The 25,028-nt window shown below is 41.4% G+C and overlaps 1 protein-coding gene across 3 annotated transcripts; it reads left to right on the forward strand.

Annotated features, from left to right (window-relative positions):
• Positions 1–14,860: 14,860 nt before the first annotated feature.
• Positions 14,861–24,703, forward strand: TRIM59 (tripartite motif containing 59). 3 transcript variants are annotated; one of them, XM_060197565.1, is made up of 4 exons: positions 14,861–14,949; positions 15,680–15,757; positions 22,544–24,206; positions 24,254–24,703. In XM_060197565.1, the coding sequence occupies exon 3, from the start codon at positions 22,547–22,549 to the stop codon at positions 23,756–23,758; it is 1,212 nt and encodes a 403-aa protein (XP_060053548.1). In that variant the 5' UTR covers positions 14,861–14,949; positions 15,680–15,757; positions 22,544–22,546; the 3' UTR covers positions 23,759–24,206; positions 24,254–24,703. The 3 variants fall into 3 exon arrangements, with proteins under 3 accessions (XP_060053548.1, XP_007524122.1, XP_060053549.1); XM_007524060.3 differs by having other exon boundaries at positions 14,874–14,989; XM_060197566.1 differs by lacking the exon at positions 14,861–14,949 and adding an exon at positions 15,128–15,188.
• The last annotated feature ends 325 nt before the right edge of the window (positions 24,704–25,028 follow it).

Consider the following 25,028-nt stretch of genomic DNA (forward strand, 5'->3'; position numbering starts at 1 on the left):
CCCATCACAGCTAATGAAATTGAAACAGTTATCAAAAATCTTCCCAAAAATAAAAGTCCTGGACCAGATGGTTTTACAAATGAATTCTACAAAACTTTCAAAGAAGAACTAATACCTCTACTTTTAAAAGTCTTCCAGAAGATTGAAGACACTGGAATACTCCCTGCCAGCTTCTATGAAGCCAACATCACCCTGATACCAAAAGCAGACAGGGACACAACCAAAAAAGAAAACTACAGACCAATATCTCTGATGAACATAGATGCGAAAATATTGAACAAAATTCTAGCCAACCGGATACAGCAGTATATCAAAAAGATTGTCCATCATGACCAAGTGGGGTTTATCCCAGGCATGCAAGGTTGGTTTAATATACATAAATCAATCAATGTGATCCACCACATCAACAAAAGCAAGACCAAAAACCACATGGTCATATCAATAGATGCAAAGAAAGCCTTTGACAAAATACAACATCCCTTTATGATCAAAACACTACAAAAAATAGGAATAGATGGAAAATTCCTGAAGATAGTGGAGTCTATATATAGCAAACCTACAGCCAACATCATACTCAATGGTGAAAAACTGGAAGCATTTCCCCTCAGATCAGGTACTAGACAGGGCTGCCCACTATCACCATTACTATTCAACATAGTGTTGGAAGTTCTTGCCATAGCAATCAGGCAGGAGCAAGGAATTAAAGGAATACAGATTGGAAGAGAAGAAGTCAAACTCTCCTTATTTGCAGATGACATGATAGTATACATGGAAAAACCTAAGGAATCTAGCAAGAAGCTTTTGGAAATCATCAGGCAATACAGTAATGTGTCAGGCTATAAAATTAACATTCAAAAGTCAGTGGCATTCCTCTATGCAAACACTAAGTTAGAAGAAATTGAAATCCAGAAATCAGTTCCTTTTTCTATAGCAACAAAAACAATAAAATATCTAGGAATAAACCTAACCAAAGAAGTGAAAGACTTGTATACTGAAAATTATGAGTCACTACTCAAAGAAATTGAAAAAGACACAAAGAAGTGGAAAGATATTCCATGCTCATGGGTTGGAAGAATTAACATCATCAAAATGAATATATTACCCAGAGCCATCTACAAATTTAATGCTATCCCCATCAAGATCCCAAGCACATTTTTTAGGAGAATAGAACAAATGCTACAAATGTTTATCTGGAACCAGAAAAGACCTAGAATTGCCAAAACAATCTTGAGAAAAAAGAACAGAACTGGAGGCATCACACTGCCAGATCTCAAACTATATTATAGGGCCATTGTCATCAAAACTGCTTGGTACTGGAACATGAACAGACACACTGACCAGTGGAATAGAATTGAGAGCCCAGAAATGAGGCCCCACACCTATGGACATCTAATCTTTGACAAAGTGGCTCAGACTATTACATGGGGAAAGCAGAGTCTCTTCAACAAATGGTGTTGGAAACAATGGGTTGAAACATGCAGAAGAATGAAGCTGAATCACTGTATTTCACCAAATACAAAAGTAAATTCCAAGTGGATCAAGGACTTGGATGTTAGACCAGAAACTATCAGATACTTAGAGGAAAATATTGGAAGAACGTTTTTCCGCATAAATTTTAAAGACATTTTCAATGAAACGAATCCAATTACAAGGAAGACTAAGGCAAGTATAAACCTATGGGACTACATCAAATTAAAAAGCTTCTTCACAGCAAAAGAAACCACTACCCAAATCAAGAGACCCCTCACAGAATGGGAGAAGATCTTTACATGCCATACATCAGATAAGAGTTTAATAACCAACATATATAAAGAGCTTACCAGACTCAACAACAAGACAACAAATAACCCCATCCAAAAATGGGGGGAGGAATTGGACAGAATATTCACCACAGAAGAGATCCAAAAGGCCGAGAAACACATGAAAAAATGCTCCAAGTCTCTGATTGTCAGAGAAATGCAAATCAAGACAACAATGAGATATCACTTCACTCCTGTGAGAATGTCACACATCAGAAAAGGTAACAGCAGCAAATGCTGGAGAGGATGTGGGGTCAAAGGAACCCTCCTGCACTGCTGGTGGGAATGTCAATTGGTCCAACCTCTGTGGAGAACAGTCTGGAGAACTCACAGAAGGCTAGAAATGGACCTACCCTATGACCCTGCAATTCCCCTCCTGGGGATATATCCTAAGGAACCCAACACATCCATCCAAAAAGATCTGTGTACACATATGTTCTTGGCAGCACAATTTGTAATAGCCAAAACCTGGAAGCAACCCAGGTGTCCAACAGCAGATGAGTGGCTGAGCAAGTTGTGGTATATATACACAATGGAATACTACTCAGCTGTAAAAAATGGTGACTTCACCGTTTTCAGCTGATCTTGGATGGACCTTGAAAAAATCATGTTGAGTGAAATAAGTCAGAAACAGAAGGATGAATATGGGATGATCTCACTCTCAGGCCGAAGTTGAAAAACAAGATTAGAAAAGAAAACACAAGTCGAACCTGAAATGGAATTGGAGTATTACACCAAAGTAAAAGACTCTGGGGTGGGTGGGTGGGTGGGGAGAATACAGGTCCATGAAAAATGATGAATGAAATAGTGGGGGTTGTATTGCTAAATGGGAATCTGGGGAATGTTATGCATGTAAAAAAAAAAAAAAACGAAGTAGAAACGCAAAGCAGAAATTGACTGAGTTTGGAGTATGGCACCAAAGTAAGAAAGCAGAAGTATACTAGAGTTTGCAGTGAGTACCTCCCTAATACTTCCTCTCCACTTTTCCAAGCTTTGGGTCCATGATTGCTCAACAATTTGTTTGGCTTTGTATGTTAACTCTCTTTTCAGTCACCAGGTTCCAGGTGTCATCAGGATGCCGGCCAGACTTCCCTGGATTGAAGACACCACCAATGTGTCCTGGAGCTCAGCTTCCCCAGAGACCCATCCTACTAGGGAAAGAGAGAGGCAGACTGGGAGTATGGACCGACCAGTCAACGCCCATGTTCAGCGAGGAAGCAATTACAGAAGCCAGACCTTCTACCTTCTGCAACCCTCAACGACCCTGGGTCCATGCTCCCAGAGGGATAGAGAATGGGAAAGCTATTGGGGGAGGGGGTGGGATACGGAGATTGGGTGGTGGGAATTGTGTGGAGTTGTACCCCTCCTACCCTATGGTTTTGTTAATTAATCCTTTCTTTAATAAAAAAAAATTAAAAAAAAAAAAGCAGATTTTATTTTATACACTTTAATATTATATATATATATATGTAATTTTTTGTATCGAGACAGAAAAATCAAAAGGAAAGAGAGGGAGAGAGAAAGGACCTGGGTTTGAGCCCCTTGTCCCCACCTGCAGGGGGAAAGCTTTGCAAGTGGTGAAGCTGTTGTAAATGACTTCCAATTAAAATTACTTGTCAAGGCAAAAAATAAGGAGTTGAAGCAAGGCATTTATTCTTTTGTAAAAGGGTGTGTTGCCAACAATGGCTGTCAGGCAGCAGCATGCCCCACTCAGCCTTTTCCCACCTTTTTAAAAAAAATTATATATATATATATATTTTATATTTATTTTCCCTTTTGTTGCCCTTGTTGTTTTTCATTGTTGTTGTAGTTATTATTGTTGTTGTTACTGATGTTGTCATTGTTGGATAGGACAGAGAGAAATGGAGAGAGGAGGGGAAGACAGAGAGGGGGAGAGAAAGACACACACCTGCAGATCTGCTTCAGTGCCTGTGAAGTGACTCCCACTGCAGGTGGGGAGCCATGGGCTTGAACCGGGATCCTTACACCGGTCTTTGTTTTCCCACCTTTTATACCTGAAGCAGAACTGTCTCTTCCATCCCTGGGCTGGGCTTCAGAGCTCACAATCTCCCGGTTGCCTAAATAAGGAAAGGAGGAAGAGAGTCTGAGGGTCTCTGCTGGAGGATTAGCCAGCACTACAAAGAGCTGACCTAAAGAGTACAAAACTGGGTAGGCTAGATAGCATAATGTTTATGTAAACAGACTCTCTTGCCTGAGGCTCCAAAGTCCCAGCACCACCATAAACCCGAGTTGAGCAGTGCTCTGGTAAAAAAAAATACAAAACTACTGGCCACAGGTGGTCATAGATAACAATTTATAGATTTTTTTTTTTTACTAAACAGTTGTTCTATTCATGTTTTTTATTGTTATTGTGGTTATTATTGTTGTTATTCATGTCATTGTTGTATAGGACAGAGAAAAATCGAGAGGGGGGAAGACAGAGAGGGGGAGAGAAAGATAGACACCTTGCAGACCTCCTTCACTGCTTGTGAATCGACTCCCCTGCAAGTGGGGAGCTGGAGGCTCAAACTAGAATCCTAATGCCAGTCCTTGTACCTTGTGCCATGTGCGCTTAATCCACTGCACTACCACCCGACCCCCCATTCATGTTCTTTTGAAGAAAAGACCTAACCATCTCTCACAAAGCTGTGCTGTGGGTGTCTCTCTGTCTCTCTCCCCTCTACCCTCTCAATTTCTGGCTGTCTTTATCTAATAAAGAAAAATAAATAAATTTTGAAAAGTATTAATGTATTTGGATCTGCTTTAAGAGAGAGAGAGGGAGGGAGGGAGAGAGCTTTGCAGCACTGCTTCACTGCTGGTGAAGTTTCCCCCCATCCAGGAAGGGACTGCAGGCTTGAGCCTGCATACCTGTGCATTCTATCAAGTGTGCCACTGACTGGCTCCCTATTTCATACTTTAATCTTCAATTGTCTCATGAACCTAGACATTTTTTTCTCACTTGAAAAGGTGGAGCTGAGGGTACGGGCAAGGGGGATAGTATAATGGTTATGCCTGAGGCTCTAAGGTCCCAGGTTCAATCCCCAGCACCACCTTAAGCCAGAACTGAACAGTGCTCTGGTCTCTCTCTCTCTCTCTCTCTACCTTTCTCTCCGTATGTCTTTAATTTAGATAAGTAAACAAACACATACCTACATACATATTTTTAAAAGAAAGGAATGAAAGGAGGCCAGAGAGATAGCATAGTGGTTATACAAAAGACTTTCTTGCCTCAGGTTCTGAGGTCCCAGGTTCAATTCCTAGCACTGCCATAAGTCAGAGCTGAGCAGTACTCCAATTTAAAAAAAAAAAAAAAAAAAGGGGGAGTCGGGCTGTAGCGCAGTGGGCTAAGCGCAGGTGGCGCAAAGCACAAGGACCGGCTTAAGGATCCCGGTTCGAACCCCGGCTCCCCACCTGCAGGGGAGTCGCTTCACAGGCGGTGAAGCAGGTCTGCAGGTGTCTATCTTTCTCTCCTCCTCTCTGTCTTCCCCTCCTCTCTCCATTTCTCTCTGTCCTATCCAACAATGACAACAATAATAATAACTACAACAAGGGCAACAAAAGGGAATAAATAAAATAAATATACAAAAAAAAGTGAGGAGAGTAGAGGTGGTGCAGTGGTTGGAGATTTGGATTTGAAAGCATGAGGTCCTGTGTTTCACCCTCCGCACTGCATGTGTTGGTGTCAAGTTCTGGTCATCTTCTCCTTCTCCTTCTCCTTCTCCTTCTCCTTCTCCTCCTCCTCCTCCTTCTCCTTCTCCTTCTCATTCTCCTTCTCATTCTCATTCTCATTCTTAATCTTCTTCCCCTACTTCCCTTGTCCTTCTCTCTCTCTCTCTCCCATTAATGATAAGCTTAAAAACAAAAGAAGGGTGGTCCGGTCTGGGAGGTGGCGCAGTGGATAAGGCTTTGGACTCTCAAGCATGAGGTCCCAAGTTCAATCCCCGGCAGCACATGTACCAGAGTGATGTCTGGTTCTTTCTCTCTCTCCTATCATTTCTCTTGAATTAATAAATAAATAAACTTAATAAATAAATAAATAAATAATCTTAAAAAAAAAAAGAGTGGGAAAATAGAGAGGTCAGGTGGTGGCGCACCTGGTTGAGTGCACATGCAAGGATCCAGGTTCGAGTCTCCCCCATGCAGGGGAAAGCTTTGCCAGTGGTGAAGCTGTGTTGTGGGTATCTCTCTGTCTTTCCCTATCACCCCTCCCTTCCTTCTCGATTTCTGGTTGTTTCTACCCAATAAATAAGTAAAGATAATAAAGAAAGGAAAATAGAATAAAACAACTTTATCCTAAAGATCAAACTGAAATAAAGTTAAACTTCATTGCGTTGATGCTCAGCAGATGTAATTGCTTTGCAAGTGTGCATTTGCAATTGAGCTGAACAGACCTGTCTTGTGAGGAGTTTATTTTAACAAGCTTCCTGTGTGGGCAGCCAGGTGCCTTTCCTGAGGGTGGTTTCACTCCAAAGCCCATATATGGACTTCGCTCCTTATTGCACATACGAGTCAGGGAAGGCTGCTAACATTTTAGGAACGTTCAGAACTATGACTGTAGCTCTACTGTCAGCACACACACAAATCAGGTCTGAGCAGGTCTACCACTGAACTGGCTCTTTGTATTTCCAACTGCTACAAGTTAGCTTTCTCCAAGTTGTCCCATTAAGTGAGAAAGTTGGTTTTATTAAGTTATTTATCAGATAAATAAATAGGCATCTCTTGAGAATTACTATTTTTCCATTACATTCTAAAAGATCTATTTTCTGTATATGTATCTTTAAAAATCACCATTAAGAGCCTGAGAGATGCAGAGGATGAAGCCTCGGATTCTCAAGCCTGATGTCCCAAGCTGAACCCCCGGTATCCCATGTGTCAGAGTGATGCACTAGTTCTCTCTCAGTTTCCCTCTCTCACTAACAAACAAATAAACTAATCTTTGGGACCAAGTGGTGGTGCACTTGGTTAAGTGCTCACATTACAATGTGCAAAGGACCCAGGTTCAAGCCCCTTGTCCCCACCTGCAGGGGGAAATCTTCATAAGTGGTGAAGCAGAGCTGCAAGTTTTTCTCTGCCTCTTTCCCACTCTAACTCCCCCTCCTCTTCTCAATTTCTCTCTGTCTCCTCCAATAACAAATAAAAATTAAAATTAATTAATTAATCTTTAAAAATATGTAAAAATCAACCTTAGCAGGCCTATCCCCAGCCCCTTGAAATAATTCTGGCTAAGAAGACATGCATGAAGAGTACTGAAGAGTTTCTGGAAAGTCTTTGCATTCCTGATAAAAGAAATAACTATGACTGGCACAGTTCACTCCTTTCCCTTTTGTCCTCTGAACACCAGCAGACAACACATTAGGGCAGGGTCACTGCCTGCTACATGTAGGAGAGACTCAGAGCTGCAGGGCCTGAGCACTGATGTCACCAAGGTGTTGGACACACACAGCTTCAGATTTCTTGTTCTGTGAAAAAACAAAAGCCTGGTTTCGGGGGTCGGGCGGTGGCGCAGTGGGTTAAGCGCATGTGGCACAAAGCGCAGGGACCGGCGTAAGGATCCCGGTTCGAGCCCCTGGCTCCCCACCTGCAGGGGAGTCGCTTCACAGGCGGTGAAGCAGGTCTGCAGGTGTCTATCTTTCTCTACCCTTCTCTGTCTTCCCCTCCTCTCTCCATTTCTCTCTGTCCTATCCAACAACGAATTGTGTCAACAAGGGCAATAATAATAACCACAACGAAGCTAGAACAAGGGCAACAAAAGGGGGGGAAAAATGGCCTCCAGGAGTGGTGGATTCATGGTGCAGGCACCGAGCCCAGCAATAACCCTGGAGGAGGAAAAAAAAAAAAAAAAAAAGCCTGGTTTCCTTAGCTTTGCTTATAAGCAGGTTTTTCTGTTACTTGCATCGAAAATAATTCTCTTAGAGAAATCAGTCAGGTAGAGATGTCAGGGCAGACAGGCAAGGAAAGTGAAATGAATGTGGCCCTGAGAGCAGGTCCAGGTTGGTGGGGGGCTGCAGCCAGAAAGGACAGAGAGGGGTTGGCATAGGACGGAAACTAGGATTCTCAAAATGAGAAACTGTGACAGCAAGTCAGGACCTTGCAGACAGGGTAAGAAGATAAGACACAGGTTAGGGACACAACTCAGTACTTTTGAGCACAAAATCTTCAGATATGCAGATGGCCTGTGCATGGCCATTATGTCAGAGCTAAGCACAGTTTTGCTATCTCTGTCTCTGTTTAGAACATAAATAAATAAATAAATTTATTTTGGCTAGAGAGAGAGAGAAATTGAGAGGGAAGACGGAAGTAGGGAGAGAGAGAGAGAGACTTGTGTGTGTGTGTGTGTGTGTGTGTGTGTGTAGATGGCATAACGGTTATGCAAAGAGACTCTCATGTCTGAGGCTCCAAAGTCCCAGGTACAATCCCCCACATGACCATAAGCCTGAGCTGAGCAATGATCTCTGGTTAAAAAAAAACCCAAAAAACTAGGGGCCAGATGGTGGCGAACCTGGTTGAACACAGTTACAATGCACAAGGATCTAGGTACGAGACCCCTGTTCCATCTGCATGGGGAAAGCTTTGCAAGTGGTGAAACAGTGCTGCAGGTCTCTCTCTCTCTCTCCCCTTCTCTATCTCCCCCTCCCTCTCAATTTCTGTCTGTCTCTATCCAATAAAGCAAATAAAGATAATAAAAATATTTTTAAAAAAATTAAAAAAAAGATAAAGAGACTTGTAGCACTGTTTCATCACTCATGAAGCTTTCATAGATGGGGACACAGACCCTATGGCTCGACCATAGAAATAACAAAAATTAAAGATGAGTCTGGGGAGAAAACACAAGGCTTATCCAAAAGACTTCCATGCCCCCACCCCCCCACAAATAAAAGATTTCCATGCTAGAGATTCTGAGGTCCCAGGTTAAATCACTAGCACCACTGTAAACCAGAGCTGAACAAAATGCTCAATGCGAAGGAAAGAAGGAAGGAATAAAAGAAAGGAGGGAAGGAGGAAGGAAGGAAGGAAGGAAGGATGGGAGACAGGACATGAGACTAGAGCTTAATCCCAGGATTATGGTCTGGGAGGCAGCACAGGACATAAAGTGTTGGTCTCTCAAGCATGAAATCCCAGATTTGAATCCTGGCATCATATATGCTAGAGTGCTTCTCCAGTCCTCTCCTCTCCCCTCTCTTTCTCATAAACAAATCTTTAAAAAAAAAATGAGTGACAAGTTTTGGTGGTAAGTATGGTGAATCAAACACAAATAGATATGAAACTACATATATAACTTTAAATGTTCTAATATTGTAATTAAGCCAATATTAAATCTATAAAATTGAGGGGCCAAGCTGTGACAAATCCTGTAGAGCACACATGTCCCCATGCATATGGACCTGGGTTTACACCTCCCATCCTCCACCCCTCAGTTTCCCTGCAGGGGGAAGTTTCATCAATGGTGGAGCAGTGCTGCAAGTGTTTCTGTCTCCCCTTCTCTTTGTCTCTCTCTCTCTCCCTCTTAAGTCTGTCTTTCAACTTCTACAAGGAAATAGCCACTGGGAGCAGTAGAGTCGTATAGGCATAGATAACCCCAGTAGCCAAGGATGGGTTGGGGGCGGGGGAAGGGGATTTTTTTAAAAAAATTTTATTTATAAAAAGGAAACACTGACAAAAACCATAGGATGTGATGGGTACAACTCCACACAATTCCCACCCTGGGTCCATATTCCCAGAGGGTTAGAGAATAGGAAAGCTATCAGGGGAGGTGATGGGATATGGAGTTCTAGTGGTGGGAATTGTACCCTTTTATCCTATGGTCTTGTCAATGTTTTCACTTTATAAGTAAAAATTTAAAAAACAAGAATATGAGAATTAGCTGGAAATGGAAATTTGTTAGTATCTAGTTCAGGACTCAGTATATGATAATGCTCAACCAATGTCTGTGAAATAATTATACTGCAGTAATCATGGCTTTGTCATTTCCATTTATCTCTACTTTCTGATGTTGTGTGATGGACACAGGTGGTGTTGAAGCATAAGGAAGACTATTCTAGTCACATGAACACCAGGGTAAGCAAACAGTACTCTGCAGAGTACTGTATTCAGAGTTTTTTAATTGTTGTATTTGCACATCCCATCATGTCCACAATACACCCATCTGTGTCTCCTGCTGAAAAGAGGAGGGCAAATACTCTTGAGACAAAATTCACGATAATTGTCCAAATGTAGGATACTGTACATATTTTGCACATACTTAAGGCTGGTGATATTTAGTAGGTTAGATGTATTAAATGGTGTTTTTTTTTTTTTTTTTGATAGGATATAAAGAAGTTGAGAGGGGAGGGGAAGGTAGGGAGAGAGAAAGATACCTAAAGATCTGCTTCACCACTTGTGAAGCAACCTCCCTGCAGGTGGGGTGCTAGAGGATCCTTTCACTTCATACTATGTGTGCTTAACCTGGTGCACCACCACTAGGCCCCTTAAATGCATATTCTACTTATATTTTCTTATTTTAATATTTTATTTATTGGATAGAAGAAGAAAGAAATAGAGAAGGAAGGGGAGATAGAGAGACATCAAGACACCTGCAGCACTGCTTCACCACTTCTGAAGCTTTCCCCCTGCAGGTGGGGACCAGGGGCTTGAACCCAGGTCCTTGTGCATGGTAACATGTGTGCTAAATCAGGTGGACCACCACTACCTGCCCCCCTATTTATGATATTTTCAACTCAGAATGTTGGGACACAACCCCACTGAAAGTTAAGAAACTTCTTTTCTGTCATTTCACGAACATCTCATAAAAACTGCAGCAAAGGTGGGCGCGAGGAATAACATCATTGCAAGACTGGCCAGCTCCTCATGGGGCGCGAGCGCTTCCACGCTACGATCATCATCTCTGGCATTATGCTATTCCACTGCAGAATACTGTGCCCCAGTATGGTTCCGCAGCCCCCATGTCCACTTGGTCGAGTCCAAATTATATTCCTCCATGAGGATAATTTCTGGAACCATCCGTTCCACCCCGGTTCCATGGCTGCCAGTTCTTAGCAACATCGCCCCGCCAGATATTCATCAGGATGCGGCATCATCTAAGTTCATTTCCCACGTCTACACTCGACCGGACCTGCCAATATACGTGGATATCTTCGCCCACCCTGTCCAACGCTTGACGTCTCGTCACCCAATCTGGTCCCCTATGCCTACACTGAACTTCTCTGTTCCAGTCTCTTGGAAACAGAGTTGGCAGTCAGCTGAGGTAAAGAACAAACACCTCATCACAGATCCCTGCAAGCGTCAACCGGGCTTTGACCTAGCACGTTCTGATTGGGCCCTCCTCAATCGCTATCGAACAGGCCATGGCCGGTGCGCCGCTATGTTCCATCGCTGGGGAGCCAGAGACGACCCGAACTGCCCCTGCGGCTACAGACAATGACCCACATAGTCAACGACTGCCACCTCTTCAGATTCAAAGGAGGTCTCAAAACTTTACATCAGGCTCAACCTGATGCTGTTGACTGGCTATGGAAGAAGGGCAAACGCTAGAAGAAGAATAGAGTATCCCTGGACTTTAGTCTTCTCACTCAGGCTCAGCTGCTTTCTGGGTTTTGCTCCTGAGAGAAGGCAATGGGAAGAGAGACTGAGCGGCTAGGCAGTGAGGGTGGACAGTGGCAGCCGGCCGAAGATGTCACACGATGGGCCCCTGTCTGCCAACATTGTTCCACTATCACAAACATTGTTTTGTTTAAGAGTTCTAGAGCTCCAATTGTTCATTGATATTGGTGGAGACTATGACTTTTGTTTACAATGCAATGCAACTGGCTGGTAGCTTGAAGAACAACATATCAACTACATAGCAACTTGATTTCAGTTTCTTTAAAATATACTCCATGGGGAAAAACCCTGGTGCTGGATAAAAACACCAGCAAGCTAAATTTTCCTGTTCACTCTTTGGCAACACAAAGTCCCAGGATCTCCTTAAAGTGCAAAACATTATCTTATTTCAGAAATTAGTTCCACTCACTCAGATTGTGAACCTGCTTTGTCTAACCTGGCCGCACTGCACAGAAGGAAGCTTTTGTATTGTGGTGCCTTTCCTTCTCACTCCATCTCTCTCTCTATCTGAAAAAGTCAGACTAGTTGATGAAGCCCCAGTGATAACCGAGAGAAAAGGAGGGAAGAAATGAATTCCATCGGCTATGCTTCTAGTTTCATTTGAAACTACAGCTACTCCTCTCCCTCAGAGAAAGTCAGAGCCAGCAGTTCTGTTTCCTGAGGGAGGTGCAGGATTATGGCCTCTCCTTCCTTCTCCATTCCAGAGACCTGCATTTTATCATCCCCCTTTTTTTTTTTTAAAGATTTTATTTATTTATTTATGAGAAACATAGGAGGAGAGAGAAAGAGCCAGACATCACTCTGGTACATATGCTGCCGAGGATTGAACTCAGGACCTCATGCCTGAGAGTCTGATGCTTTATCCACTGTGCCACCTCCCGGACCACTTATCATCCCTCTTGTGATGGGGAGAGTGCATCGGGCACACAGGGAGTTATCAACAGACAGAAACAGATCATCAGGGAGATGCTGATCACAGCCTCTGTCAGAAATCACCTCACACCTGTGAGAAAAGCTGTCATCAAAAAGATAAGAGATAAGTGTGGAGGATGTGGAGTGGGGAGGACACTGATGAAAATGGGAATTGGTGCCACCTCTGTGGATGACAGTCAGGAATTTTCTCTAGAAACAGAACTGCCATAGGCAGCAACAATTCCACTTCTGGATCTATTGCTCGAGAAAAGGAAAATCCTAACCAAGCAAGGACTATATGCACCCCCATGTTCATTGTAGCACTATAGTCACTTTTGCTTAGTGACAGGGACCCATTATTAGGTGATTAGGTTGCTGTGTGAATACTCCATAGTGTGGGTATTCACACAAACCTAGTCTACTACTATACACTGAGGCCATGCAGTATGACCTATTGCTTGTAAGCTACAAGCCTGTTTGTATACTTTATTACTGTACAAAATGCAAGACTTACCAAAAAACCAAACTCCTTCCAGAGACATTAACAAGAGACAACATAGGTTGGTCTTGTGAAAAGAGTTAAGGTGGAAATTGTACAATAAGCCTGGCTTTGGCTTCTGCTCAGGGAATTTTCAAGAATGGTCTCCCTGGATTTGTTTTTGGTGATGAGGATGAAGATTTCATACCAACACTCCACCAGTGGTATTTCTCCTGATGTTGTAGTACTTACATGGGGTGTGGAGTTGAAACTTGGGGCCTACCAGGTGTGCTTCATCAGGTCCCCTGTGTGTGTGTGTTAATTTAACAGAGCCTAGCTGAACTGTCCTTTTCCTGCCCATAAATAATAGCCTGCCTCATCTCAAAATGTCATTTTTTTTGTTATTCCCAAGTAAACTCAACTTTTTTTTTGCATTTTTTTGTTTCTTTACTTTTTCACTCCTTTTCTCTTTCTTTCCCTTCCTTTCTTCCTTCTGACAGAGAATGAAAGAGATCACAAGTCCAAATCTTCCTTTAATGGGATAGAAGCCTCCAGAACCTGAGGGGGTGGGGGGTGGGAGGAGCATGACAAAGCAGTGCACTATCTGTGGTCCGGGAGGCGGCCCAGAGGATAATGTTGGGCTCTCAAGCATGAGGTTGCTGGTTCCGTCTATCTCCTCCTATCCATCTCATTAATAAATAAATAAAAATTTTTTTTAAAAAAAAAGTAGTGCACTGTCCTTGTGACCTATACTGCTGGCCCTTTTTGTGTTTTCAGGCTTGCCTCTGCTTACTTCGTCTAGTCAACAATAATGTTTTATACAAAAATGCATGTGTATATATGCCCATAGGTATATAAAAACAGTTATGCCTCTGGGTATCCCGGATTCCACACTTAATAAGTAATCTAGACAGCTAACTTGCTGAAGACGTCTGTGATTGATGCAGGACTTCACCGATTTGAACTTAATTTGCTTTATATTGTTGGATACTTTTTCCTGTGGTTTGTTGTAAGAGAACCTGACGCCGAGATGCATAGGCAATATGCTTCATGCCAAAGTTCACAGTTTTCTTTAGTACAACCGTGATGCGATGTCCAGGCGTATTTAAAAATGGAAGCTGCGGTAAGACAGTACTGGTTGGGCATAATCTGGGTAAAGGTTAAGACAGGGGAAAAGGACTAATAAACTGTACATTTTATGACTAAAATTTTTGTTTTTTCATTTCCAGGGTTATTGCTGGGGCTCGGTGCCTGCACTACGCTTCTGGAGGCTATTTTTCTCTTTTGTTACCCTTGTTGTTTATCATTGTTGTTGTTATTGTTGTCAACTGTTGGATAGGACAGAGAGAAATGGAGAGAGGAGGGGAAGACAGAGTGGGAGAGAAAGATAAGACACCTACAGACCTGCTTCATCGCTTGTGAAGCCACCCCCCTGCAGGTGGGGGACATTTTCTGATTTTCGCAGGCTCAGGAGGTGTAATAAGAACTTGGTGGTGAAACGGAATTGGCATCAGGAATTCTCTAAGCAGAAGGTGGTCTTGAGTGAATCCTGGGGCCTCCGACGCATGGAGTGGGTTTCCCTTGCACACCAGGGACTCCAGAAAAAAAATTCCTCAAGAACCAGACGGAGGATCCAGCACCAAACGCCATCAGGGAGGAGAGCCAGGTAGACGCCACACCTCAAAGTCTGGAATCCAGACTCACTCGCAACTATTGGTGTAGGAATCGTCCCATGAAGCCCCGTTTAGGAACTGCTGACTGCCACCATGCCTGCCTCGCCTGGGCCCAGGTGCCACTCTCTGGCAGAACCCCGGGCCAGGCCCGACCTTGGCAGCACCAAAACTACTGCGACTTCCAGGGCGCAGACATCCGCCACCGCTAGGCCACGCCCCCAGGCCTGCGCCCGCTCCAGAGACCACGCCCTCCAGGCCCGCGCGGTTCAATTTCGAACGTCCGACCCGCGTTCGCGCCCATTGGTCCGGGGCGCTCAGTTGAATGTCGCCTGAGACTGCGCCTGCGCGGTGAGGCCCCGCCCCATGGAGGGGCCCTTGCGGAGCCCGCGGCGGAGGCGGGGCGGGGAGGGGCGTGTCCAGGAGTGTCTTGGGTGGCGAACCCACTCCTTCCCGGAGTTAAGTGTGAGGGACACTTCCTGGGACCTGGAAGGTGACTGGGAGCCCCTCTGCTTTACAGAGAGCACAGGCTGGTGTGTTTGGGGCTAGATGGGGAGCGTGGGCGCGGGGTGAGAATCGGGCTTGAGGGCGAGGAGGCGGGGTGTAGCGGGGGCGGGGAGAAGTGGGGGGTGAGGGTGGACAGAGGTCCCCGGCTGCAGACTCGCCTTCTCTAGGGCTTAGTCTTGGATCCTCTAGAAGTGGAAGTGCAGCAGGAGACTCCGATTGAGCCGTGTGAGGGCCTCTCACGTGTAAGGTTACACCCATTTCACAGACAGAAAAGTTCAGTACTGAGAGGCAGCGCCGTGCCCGGGCGGTCGGTGACGGCACGGAGAGGCCATAACCCCAAGTCCAGACTTCATTCTGCAGGTGGCAGAAACTGTCGTTCCCGCGACTGCTGTTCGTCCTGCAGTTAAACCTCAGCCGCCACGACCGCGTTTGTGCGGTCATCAGCGCTGCTGGTTAGTGTCGGGCAGCTCATAAGATGCCCGGCCCGACGCGCTGCACAGGGCCCTTTGTGACGATGTGCTTGGTCACAGGCCACTTGGGGATTGTCAGCGTGCAATCAGCTGCTCCCCTTGGCTGCTCCGGCCCATACTGTTGATACTTGCCACTGCTCAGGGAAGGTAAACATCAAAAACAGATCAGCGTGCCTGTGATGTCTTTCACATGTTTTTGAGATTGTAATTCTAACAAGTTCAGTAAACCGTTGTGTTTGATTTTAGAAGAAGAATAAAAGCGTCTGGAAAAGTTGGAGAAGATAAAGAATATTCTGTGCTTGAATCAGAAGAGCAACAAAACAGGTGAGCATTAGGAAATTCACTGAATAGCAAAGAAATTTGCTGTAGATACACTTTTTCATTGAGTGTATGATGTGAATTGCAAGGTGAAAAAAAAATTGATTTATTTTATTTTATTTTTTTAAACCACAGCACTGTTCAGCTGTGGCTTATGATGGTGCGGAGGATTGAACCTAGGACTTTGGAGCCTCAGGAATGAAAGTCTGTTTGCATAGCCATTATGCAATTTTATTTTTTTAACCTATTGACTGGCTTATTAGGTTAATAAGGAAATTAGGGGATGAAAGCCATAACATAAATGGTTCTGCAAAGAGACTCTCATGCCTGAAGCTCCAAAATCCCAGGTTTGATCCCTCCCTATTTATTTATTTATGAGAGAGAGAGAGAGAGAGAGAGAAAGAAAGAACTAGACATCATTCTGGTACATATGCTGCTGGGGACTGACCTCAGGAGCTTATGTTTGAGAGTCCAGTGCTTTTCCCACTGAGCCACCTCTTGGACCACACAAGATGATTAAAAAAAAAATCTTTTGGAAAAAAGATATATGTTGGTGGCTTATAAAATTCAAAGCACATAGGAGCATAAAGTGGGCAGTTAGCAACGTCTTCATCTGACCTGTCCCCTAAAGTTATTCACTTAACTTTTTTTTGTGCCCTTCCAGAAGTTTTACAAGTATGTATGTATCTTGTAACTGTCTTTTTCTTCTCCCCCTCTCTATGGGGTATTATTTTATGTGTACAGATCTGCAAAATGTTTTTGTTACTTAAATTACTTGGAGATCTTTTTTTTTTTCTTTTATAAGACAAGATACCATCACTCCTTTTTTTTTTTTTTTTAACCCTTGTTTATTGGATAGAAACAGCCAGGAATTGAGAGGGGAGGAGGAGATAGACACCTGCAGCCCTGCTTCACCACTCGCAAAGCTTTCCCCCTGCAGGTCTGGCAAGGGGCTCAAACCCAGGTCCTTTCGCACTGTAATATGTCACTCAACCAGGTGCGCCACCACCCGGCCCCTACTTGGACATCTTACAGTACTCATTTGTTTACACATTGAACTGCATTCCTCAAGGACTAAGTGGTTATGTTTTAAATAAGGTACCATAACTTAACTGTTCTGGTAAGATTTTTTTTTTTAAGAATTATTTATTTATTCATGAGAAAGGTAGGAGAGAGAAAGAACCAGACTTCACTCTGGTACATGTGCTGCTGGGGATTGAAATGGTCAGGACCTCATGCTTGAGAGTCCAATGCTTTATGCACTGCACCACCTCCCGGACCACAAGGTGTAGTTTTTATATTTCAGGTAATTTTGGCATTAATATTGCTTTACATTTGGTGTATTTTTCATCAAATGAAAACTAACTTGTCAGTTCCTAAAGTACATAAATAGTTACATTTTTAGTTTGAGGAGGTTGGTGTCAAAATCCAGGAAAATGGGTAGAGTTAAAATCAGATGTGACCATCCTTTTTTTTTTTTTTTTTTACACTGAAAATTAAGGTTATCCTTCATTATTTTTATATATATGAAAGTATTTCTTAAACCTTGCCTTATATATATATATAGATGTCTCACTTGTGGGACTTTTAAAGTTAAATCTGAATTGTATGAAATGTGCTGTTTTGTCAGTTAAAAGCTTGAAGGAATGAGAGCCCAATCTGGGTGTTGCCTCTTGAATTTCCCCAGACTTAGAGCTGATTCACACTGTGATGTTTTAGAGCAAGTCATCTATCTCTATAAAGTGGTAAACATAATTTCTCGACAGAGGTTGTAAAAAGTAATGGGTGTTTTATAACCATTCATGTATAGAGATGAAAGACATCAGTGAGTTAAGACTTAAAAAAAAAGTTTACACAGGTTCATATGATACTGGTATTTTTGATACTACTTAATTCTCCATCATCCGCTGATTGTAATGTACTAGAGAGACATAGGAAGTCAGCAGAGGGAGAAAGACTGTTGAAAATGCTTAGGAAAATGGAATTATGTTTGACACTTAAAAGAAAATTGTAAGGTAACTTATAAGTACATGTGTTAGCCTCAGGTTTATTTCTGAAGAGAAAATATTTTTAATACTCACATTTCTTTAATATTCATATTTTTAGGAGACTATCTTTTTGAGTTACCAATTTTTACTTGGACTTTTAGGACTGATAAGAGAAAAATAACATTTAATACTGATTACTATTATATCTTTGCACTTTTTTAATAGAGATTTATTTACTTTTTCAATAAAGACATTTTTAATGAGAGAGAGAAAGAGAGAGAGAAAGGAAGAAAGAACCAGAGCATCAGTCTGGCTGGTGATCAAACTTGGGACCTCATGCTTGATTGTTCAGTACTCTAGCCATTATATCACACTCCCACCCTTGGACTTTGCTCAAAAAAGTTCAGAATACAGTTTGATTTTCAAAATAATTTGTCAGGAGACTGGGCAGTGGTGCACCTGCCTGAGTCAGCACATGTCGCCGTGCTTAAGTTTTAACCCCTGGTCCCCACCTGTAAAGGAGAAGCTTCATGAGTGGTGAAACAAGGTTGCAGGTGTGTCTCTTTCTCTCTACCTCTATATGTTCTCCTCTGCTCTCAATTTCTGTCAACTACATCAAATTAATTTGGCAGAGGATAGGCTCAATAATAGGCAAAATACTTAGATTTTTAGAGTTTTTTTTTTGTGTGTTCAAATATAACAAAATTAACCATTTTAACTACTTTATTTTTTTTAATTTTTGTTAATTTATTTATTGGTTAGAGACAGAAAAATCAAGGGGAGAGATAGAGAGGGGAGAGACACCTGCAGCCCTACTTCACTGCTCATGAAGCTTCCCCCCTACAGGTGGGGACCAGGGGCTTACACCTGGGTCCTTACGCGTCACTGCCTGGCCCCATTTTAACTACTTTTAAGTGGTTAAATAGTATTAAGTTCATTCACCTTATGCAGCCATCATAACCATCTATCTCCAGAACGTTTTCACAAACTGAAATTATACCCACTAATTAGTAATTATCTAGTTCCTACTCCCTCTAGTAACCACCATTTCACTTTTTGTCTTTGTGGACTGCTTATTGATTTACATATATTTTTACACATCTAGTGTGATTATACATATTTTTCTACTGACAGTTTTCTGCTAACTTTTTTTTACATTTTTTTCTTTTAAAAAATATTTATTCCCTTTTGTTGCCCTTGTTTTATTGTTGTAGTTATTATTACTATTGATGTCATCATTGGATAGGACAGAGAGAAATGGTGAGAGGAGGGGAAGACAAAGGGAGAGAAAGACAGACACCTGCAGACCTGCTTCACCTCTTGTGACTCCCTATAGGTAGGGAATTTTTAAATTTTTTAAAAATTTATTTTATTTTATTTTTTCCTCCAGGGTTATTGCTGGGCTCGGTGCCTGTACCATGAATCCACCGCTCCTGGGGGCCATTTTTTCCCCCTTTTGTTGCCCTTGTTGTTGTAGCCTTGTTGTGGTTATTATTATTGCCATTGTTGATGTTGTCGTTGTTGGATAGGACAGAGAGAAATGGAGAGAGGAGGGGAAGACAGAGAGAGAGAAAGACAGCTGCAGACCTGCCTCACTGCCTGTGAAGTGAAGTGACTCCCCTGGAGATGGGGAGTTGTTGCCTTTGTTGTTTTTTGTTGTTGTTATTGTTATTGATGTCGTCGTTGTTGGATAGGACAGAGAGAAATGGAGAGAGGAGGGGAAGACAGAGAAGGAGAGAAAGATAGACATATACAGACCTGCTTCACCGCCTGTGAAGTGACTCCCTTGCAGGTGGGGAGCCGGGGCTCCAAGCGGGATCCTTGGGCCGGTCCTTGCGCTTTGCGCCACATGCGCTAAATCTGCTGTGCTACTACTGCCCGACTCCCGAAACTTATTTTTAATCAGTTTTGTTTCAGTTAACTAGTTCTGACTTTTTTTTCTGACTTCTCATGAATGAGTTTGTTATGTAATTTTTTTTTTTTAAATGTGGTGCCAGGGAATGAACTTAGGGTCTTGCACATGTCGCAACAATGTGGAGTGACCTCCGGGTCCAGTTTTTTTTTATTTAGGAACAAAGAAGAAAAGGGAGAGGGGGACATAGCACAGTACCATTCTACCATCCATGGTGCTCCCATTTAATGCCAGTGTTTAAAACCAGAGCCTTGTACATGGTAAAGTGGGCAATACTAACTAGGTGAGCTATTTCCTGGCTTCCTTAAGATCAGCTTTTTTTTTTTTTAACTTTTAACTTTTTCTTTTTTAATTATTAATTATTGGATTGAGACAGAGAAATTGGGGGGAAGGAGATAGAGAGAAACCTGCAGCTCTTAATTCACCATTCATGAAGCTTTCCCCCTGCAGGTGGGGGCCAGGGGCTTGAACCCGGGCCCTTGCACACTGTAATATGTGTGCTTAACCAGGTACGCCCTCAAAATCAGTTTTAAAAGACCAAGTGGTGGTATACTTGGTAGAGTGCACACATTACTATGTGTGAAGACCTGGGTTCAAGCCCCCACTTCTCATCTGCAGAAAGGAAGCTTCAGGAGTGATGAAGCAATACTGAGCAATACTATTGGTATCTCTAGGCGCATCTCTCTCTGTTTTATTTTCTCTGCTCCTCCTCGATGACTTCTGTCTCTATCAGGAAAAAAAAGGACCTCTGGGAGTCCTGAGTCACTTTGCAAACATGAAGCCACAGCAGTAACCCTGGTGGCAAAAATAAAATAGTTTTCCATTTTAAGATTTCTTACATAGTGATGTCACATTTTTTTCAATTTAATTAATTTTTTCAATTTAATTTATTTTAATGAGATAGAGATACAAAGAGAAAGATACATAGAGAAAGACCAGAGCACTGTTCAGCTCTCTGGCTTTTGGTGGTACTGGGGATTGAACCTGGGACCTTGGAGCCTCAGGCATGAAAGAAATTCTTTTGCATAAGCATTGTGCTGTCTCCTCAGATTTTTTTTTTTTTCAGAATTTTTATTATCTTTATTAGATAGATACAGCCAAAAATTGAGAGGGAAGGGGAGATTAAGAGGGAGAGAGAGAGAGAGAGAGAGAGACACCTGTAGCACTGCTTCATCACTTGTGAAGCTTTCCCCCTGCAGGTGGGGACCAGGGGCTAGGACCTGAGTCCTTTCGTTTTGTAGCATGTGTCCTCAACCAGGTGTGCCCCCCCCTGCCCCCCCTTTTTAAGGCTGAACTGTGACTTGTAAATTGTATGGAGTATACAAGAAAGACTGCAAGAGGTGATGGGGTACAAATTTGTCTTGTTTTTGATGCTGGAGTACCTGAATTCCTGCTACATTTCTTTTATGAAGGAAAACTGACTAATAGTGTGGTAAATAAATTACCAACTAAATGAGTATTAATGGAAATTAATATTTTTATTAAAATTATTAAATTTTATAATAATAATTTAAAATATTTATTCCCTTTTGTTACCCTATGTTTTATTGTTGTTGTTACTGATGTCGTTACTGGATAGGACAGAGAGAAATGGAGAGAGGAGGGGAAGACAGAGAGGCGGAGAGAAAGACTCCTACAGACCTGATTCACCACTCATGAAGGGACCCCACTACAGGTGCGCTTAACCCACTGCGCTACCACATGATCCCCCATAATTTATATTTTTAAAGTATTTTATTTACTTATTTTTAATGAAAGAGAGAAAGTAAGACCAGAGTACAGTATATGGTGGTGCTCAGGAATGAATCTAGGATCTCAGAGTCTCAGGCATGAAACTCTAAGGTCCTAGGTTCATTCTTTCTCTCCCCCTTTGTCTTCCCTGTCTCTCTTCATTTCTCTTTGTCCTATCCTATACAACAACAACAGCAGTAACAGTGATAGACAACAAGGGCAACAAAAAGGGAAAAAATGGCCTTCAGGAGCAGTGGATTTGTCTGAGCCCCAGTGATAACCCTGGAAGAAAAATAAATAAGAAATAATAATATATATATACATATATATGTGTATATATACATATATATTATATATTATAATATAATATATATATATATTGTTCTTCAAAAGACTTCAGTTTAAAACTTAAGTTTACTGGGAACATCTGAAGTCTTTTGAGGAATTTAATTTTGCTGAGCTTAACTTGTTACTTAATAGTCTTGCCTACTCATTACGTGTAGTGTATATAGTTTTAATTTTAGAATCTTATAATAGGACTGGGAGATAACAATGGTTATGCTTAGAGGTCCCAGGTTCAATCCCTGGCCACCATAAGTCAGAGCTGAGCAGTGCTCTCATTAAAAAAAAAAAAAAAGTCTTAAGGGTAGGAGTAGATAGCATAATGGTTATGCAAAGACTTTCATCCCTGAGTGTCTAAGGTCCCACATTCAATCCCCCGAATCACAAGGCAGGGCTGAGCAATGCTCTGGTTAAACAAAAAAAAGAAAGAAAAAAAAGAAGAAAATCTTCTTAGAGTGTAAAATTGCACAAAGTAGTTAGAATCACTAAATATAATTCAGTAGAACACTTTGAATTTTAGTTTCCATTACATACATAGAAACATTAATTTGAAGTATTTTATTACAAATTAGCTAGAGTTGTTTTGTTAGCATTATTTTTGTCCCAGAATAATTGGCTCTTAAAGATGCCTACTTATTCAGTGTTCCATACTAAGAACCACCCTACTAAGAAAGCTACATTTAAAAAAATCTTAGTAAATATCTTATTTTCTTTGAATGACAGTCTCATACACATTTTGGAAGTTCACACTTAAAATTACAGAATGTGCATGTCTTTGTTATGTGTAAGATTTAAAATACTTTTTTTTTCTTTTGACAGGAAATGCACAATTTTGAAGATGAGTTAACATGTCCGATTTGCTACAGTATTTTTGAAGATCCTCGTGTACTACCATGCTCTCACACATTTTGTAGAAATTGTTTAGAAAATGTACTTCAGGCATCTGGTAACTTTTATATCTGGAGGCCTTTACGAATCCCACTCAAATGCCCTAATTGCAGAAGTATTATTGAAATTGCCCCAACTGGTATTGAATCTTTACCTGTTAATTTTGCATTAAGGGCTATTATTGAAAAGTACCAGCGAGAAGATCATCCAGATATTGTCACTTGCCCTGAACATTACCAGCAACCATTAAATGTCTATTGTCTACTGGATAAAAAATTGGTCTGCGGTCAATGCCTAACCATAGGTCAACATCATGGCCATCCTATTGATGATCTTCAGAGTGCCTATCTAAAAGAAAAGGACACGCCCCAAAAATTGATTGAACAGTTAACGGACACATACTGGACAGATCTCACTCATGTCATTGAAAAGCTAGAAGATCAAAAATCTCACTCAGAGAAGATGCTCCAAGGTGATAAGGAAGTTGTTCTACAATATTTTAAGGAGCTTACTGACATATTAGAGAAGAAAAAACATTTTTTCCTAACTGCTCTCTCTGATGTTGGCAATCTGATTAGTCAAGAATATACTCCACAAATTGAAAGAGTGAGAGAAATAAGAGAGCAACAACTTGAATTAATGACACTGACAACGTCTTTACAAGAAGAGTCTCCACTTAAATTTCTTGAAAAAGTTGACGAAGTCCGCCAGCGTGTGCAAATTTTGAAACAAAGACCACTTCCTGAAGTCCAACCTGTTCAGATTTATCCTCGAGTAAGCCAAGTATTGAAAGAAGACTGGAATAAAACAGAAATTGGACAGGTTGAGAAACTTTTCATTCCAGAAATGAGAATTTCTTCACAAAGGATGCCATGTTCATGTGTTGATAAGGATGAAAATGAAGTTGAATTTTTTAAGATTCTAAATGTTGTTATAGTTACCCTGATTTCAGTGATTCTGATGCTGATTCTCTTTTTTAACCAACACATAATAACCTTTCTAAATGAAATCACTTCAATATGTTTTTCTGAAGTGTCTATATCTGTTTACCAAAGTTTATCTAATATTCTGCATGATTTAAGGAATACACTATGCCACACTTTACATTTACTGAAGGAGTCCCTGTGGAAAGCCATTTATCGTTGAAGTTTCACATCTGAATAGGTTTATTCTGTACACCAAAGACTAACCACTGTTATTGGAGAAATAGGGCTAGTATTGTAGGTAAATAAAATAGCAAACTAAATTTTACTAGAGTTGCAACAAATACATGGTAAGCCTTTTATGCTTCTGTTGGGTAGAAATATGTCAAGCAGAAATGAGTCAGAAGGTCTAGTTTTCAATCTGAAAAACTAGAAATCTAGGAATTGTGAGTATTAAAATAACTCATTTTTTTATTGGTGTGGGATTGACTCAGTGTTGCTGTGACATTTTTTAAACAATCTTGTACCAATCTTTTACTATTATTTTATACTGCAGTATTTGGCTTGCAGCTCTTTATATATACGTTACCTTTTAGATTAGGTGGCAAAATTCTGAAAATGCATATCCTTTATTTTGATGTATCTTGAAATTTTTGAGTGGCCAAGTACGGGTAAAATTTTTTTTTTTTTTTTCCCCCCTCCCCTGGTTCCCATCCAGGTAAAAGTTTTTAAAAATCAAAGTAAAGTGGTCTGGGAGGTGGCGCAGTGGATAAAGCATTTTGGATTCTCAACCATGGGGCCCTGAGTTCGTTCCCCAGCAGCACATGTGCCAGAGTAATGTCTGTTTTTTTCTGTCTCTCCACCTATCTTTCTCATGAATAAATAAATTCTTTTAAAAAAAAAATCAAAGTAAAATTAGTCATTGTTGATATAAAAAAAAATCTCCATGCTCCCAGAGGGATAGAGAATAGGAAAGCTATCAGGGAAGGGGGTGGGATATGGAGATTGGGCGGTGGGAATTGTGTGGAGTTGTACCCCTCCTACCCTATGGTTTTGTTAATTAATCCTTTCTTAAATAAAAAAATTTAAAAAAAAAATCTGTGAAAAACTTGAATGTAAATAATAAATGTTCTTCACATGTAAGAAGTCTTTGATCGGACACACCTGATTGGAACTTTCATGTATCTAGAGATATATGAGTCCTAAAATATTTATCAATATTCATTCCTAATAAAGATAATGCTTTTGAGAGTTACAGTATTTCAGGGAACATTGATATTTTCTAATACTTGTCAGCTTCTTTGGTTTGTATGAATTTATTTTATAGAATTAGACTGACAAAGCTAAAGTCAAATACAATCAGTTCTTGGATCACAGCTAAAATGTTATTAGAGTGGAAATTTCCAAACATTCCCATATGACATTGCTGAAGTGCCAATAATCTAATGCTGTTTTGTTAAACTTTGCTTCAAAGTCTACCTAGCAAGTAAAAT

The sequence above is a fragment of the Erinaceus europaeus genome, chromosome 9 (genome assembly GCF_950295315.1).
Source record: "Erinaceus europaeus chromosome 9, mEriEur2.1, whole genome shotgun sequence".
Classification (NCBI taxonomy): Eukaryota; Metazoa; Chordata; class Mammalia; order Eulipotyphla; family Erinaceidae; genus Erinaceus; species Erinaceus europaeus.

What these genes read in the sequence shown, in the direction of transcription:
- TRIM59 (XM_060197565.1), top strand. Translation starts at nt 22,547, where the DNA reads ATGCACAATTTTGAAGATGAGTTAACATGTCCGATTTGCTACAGTATT.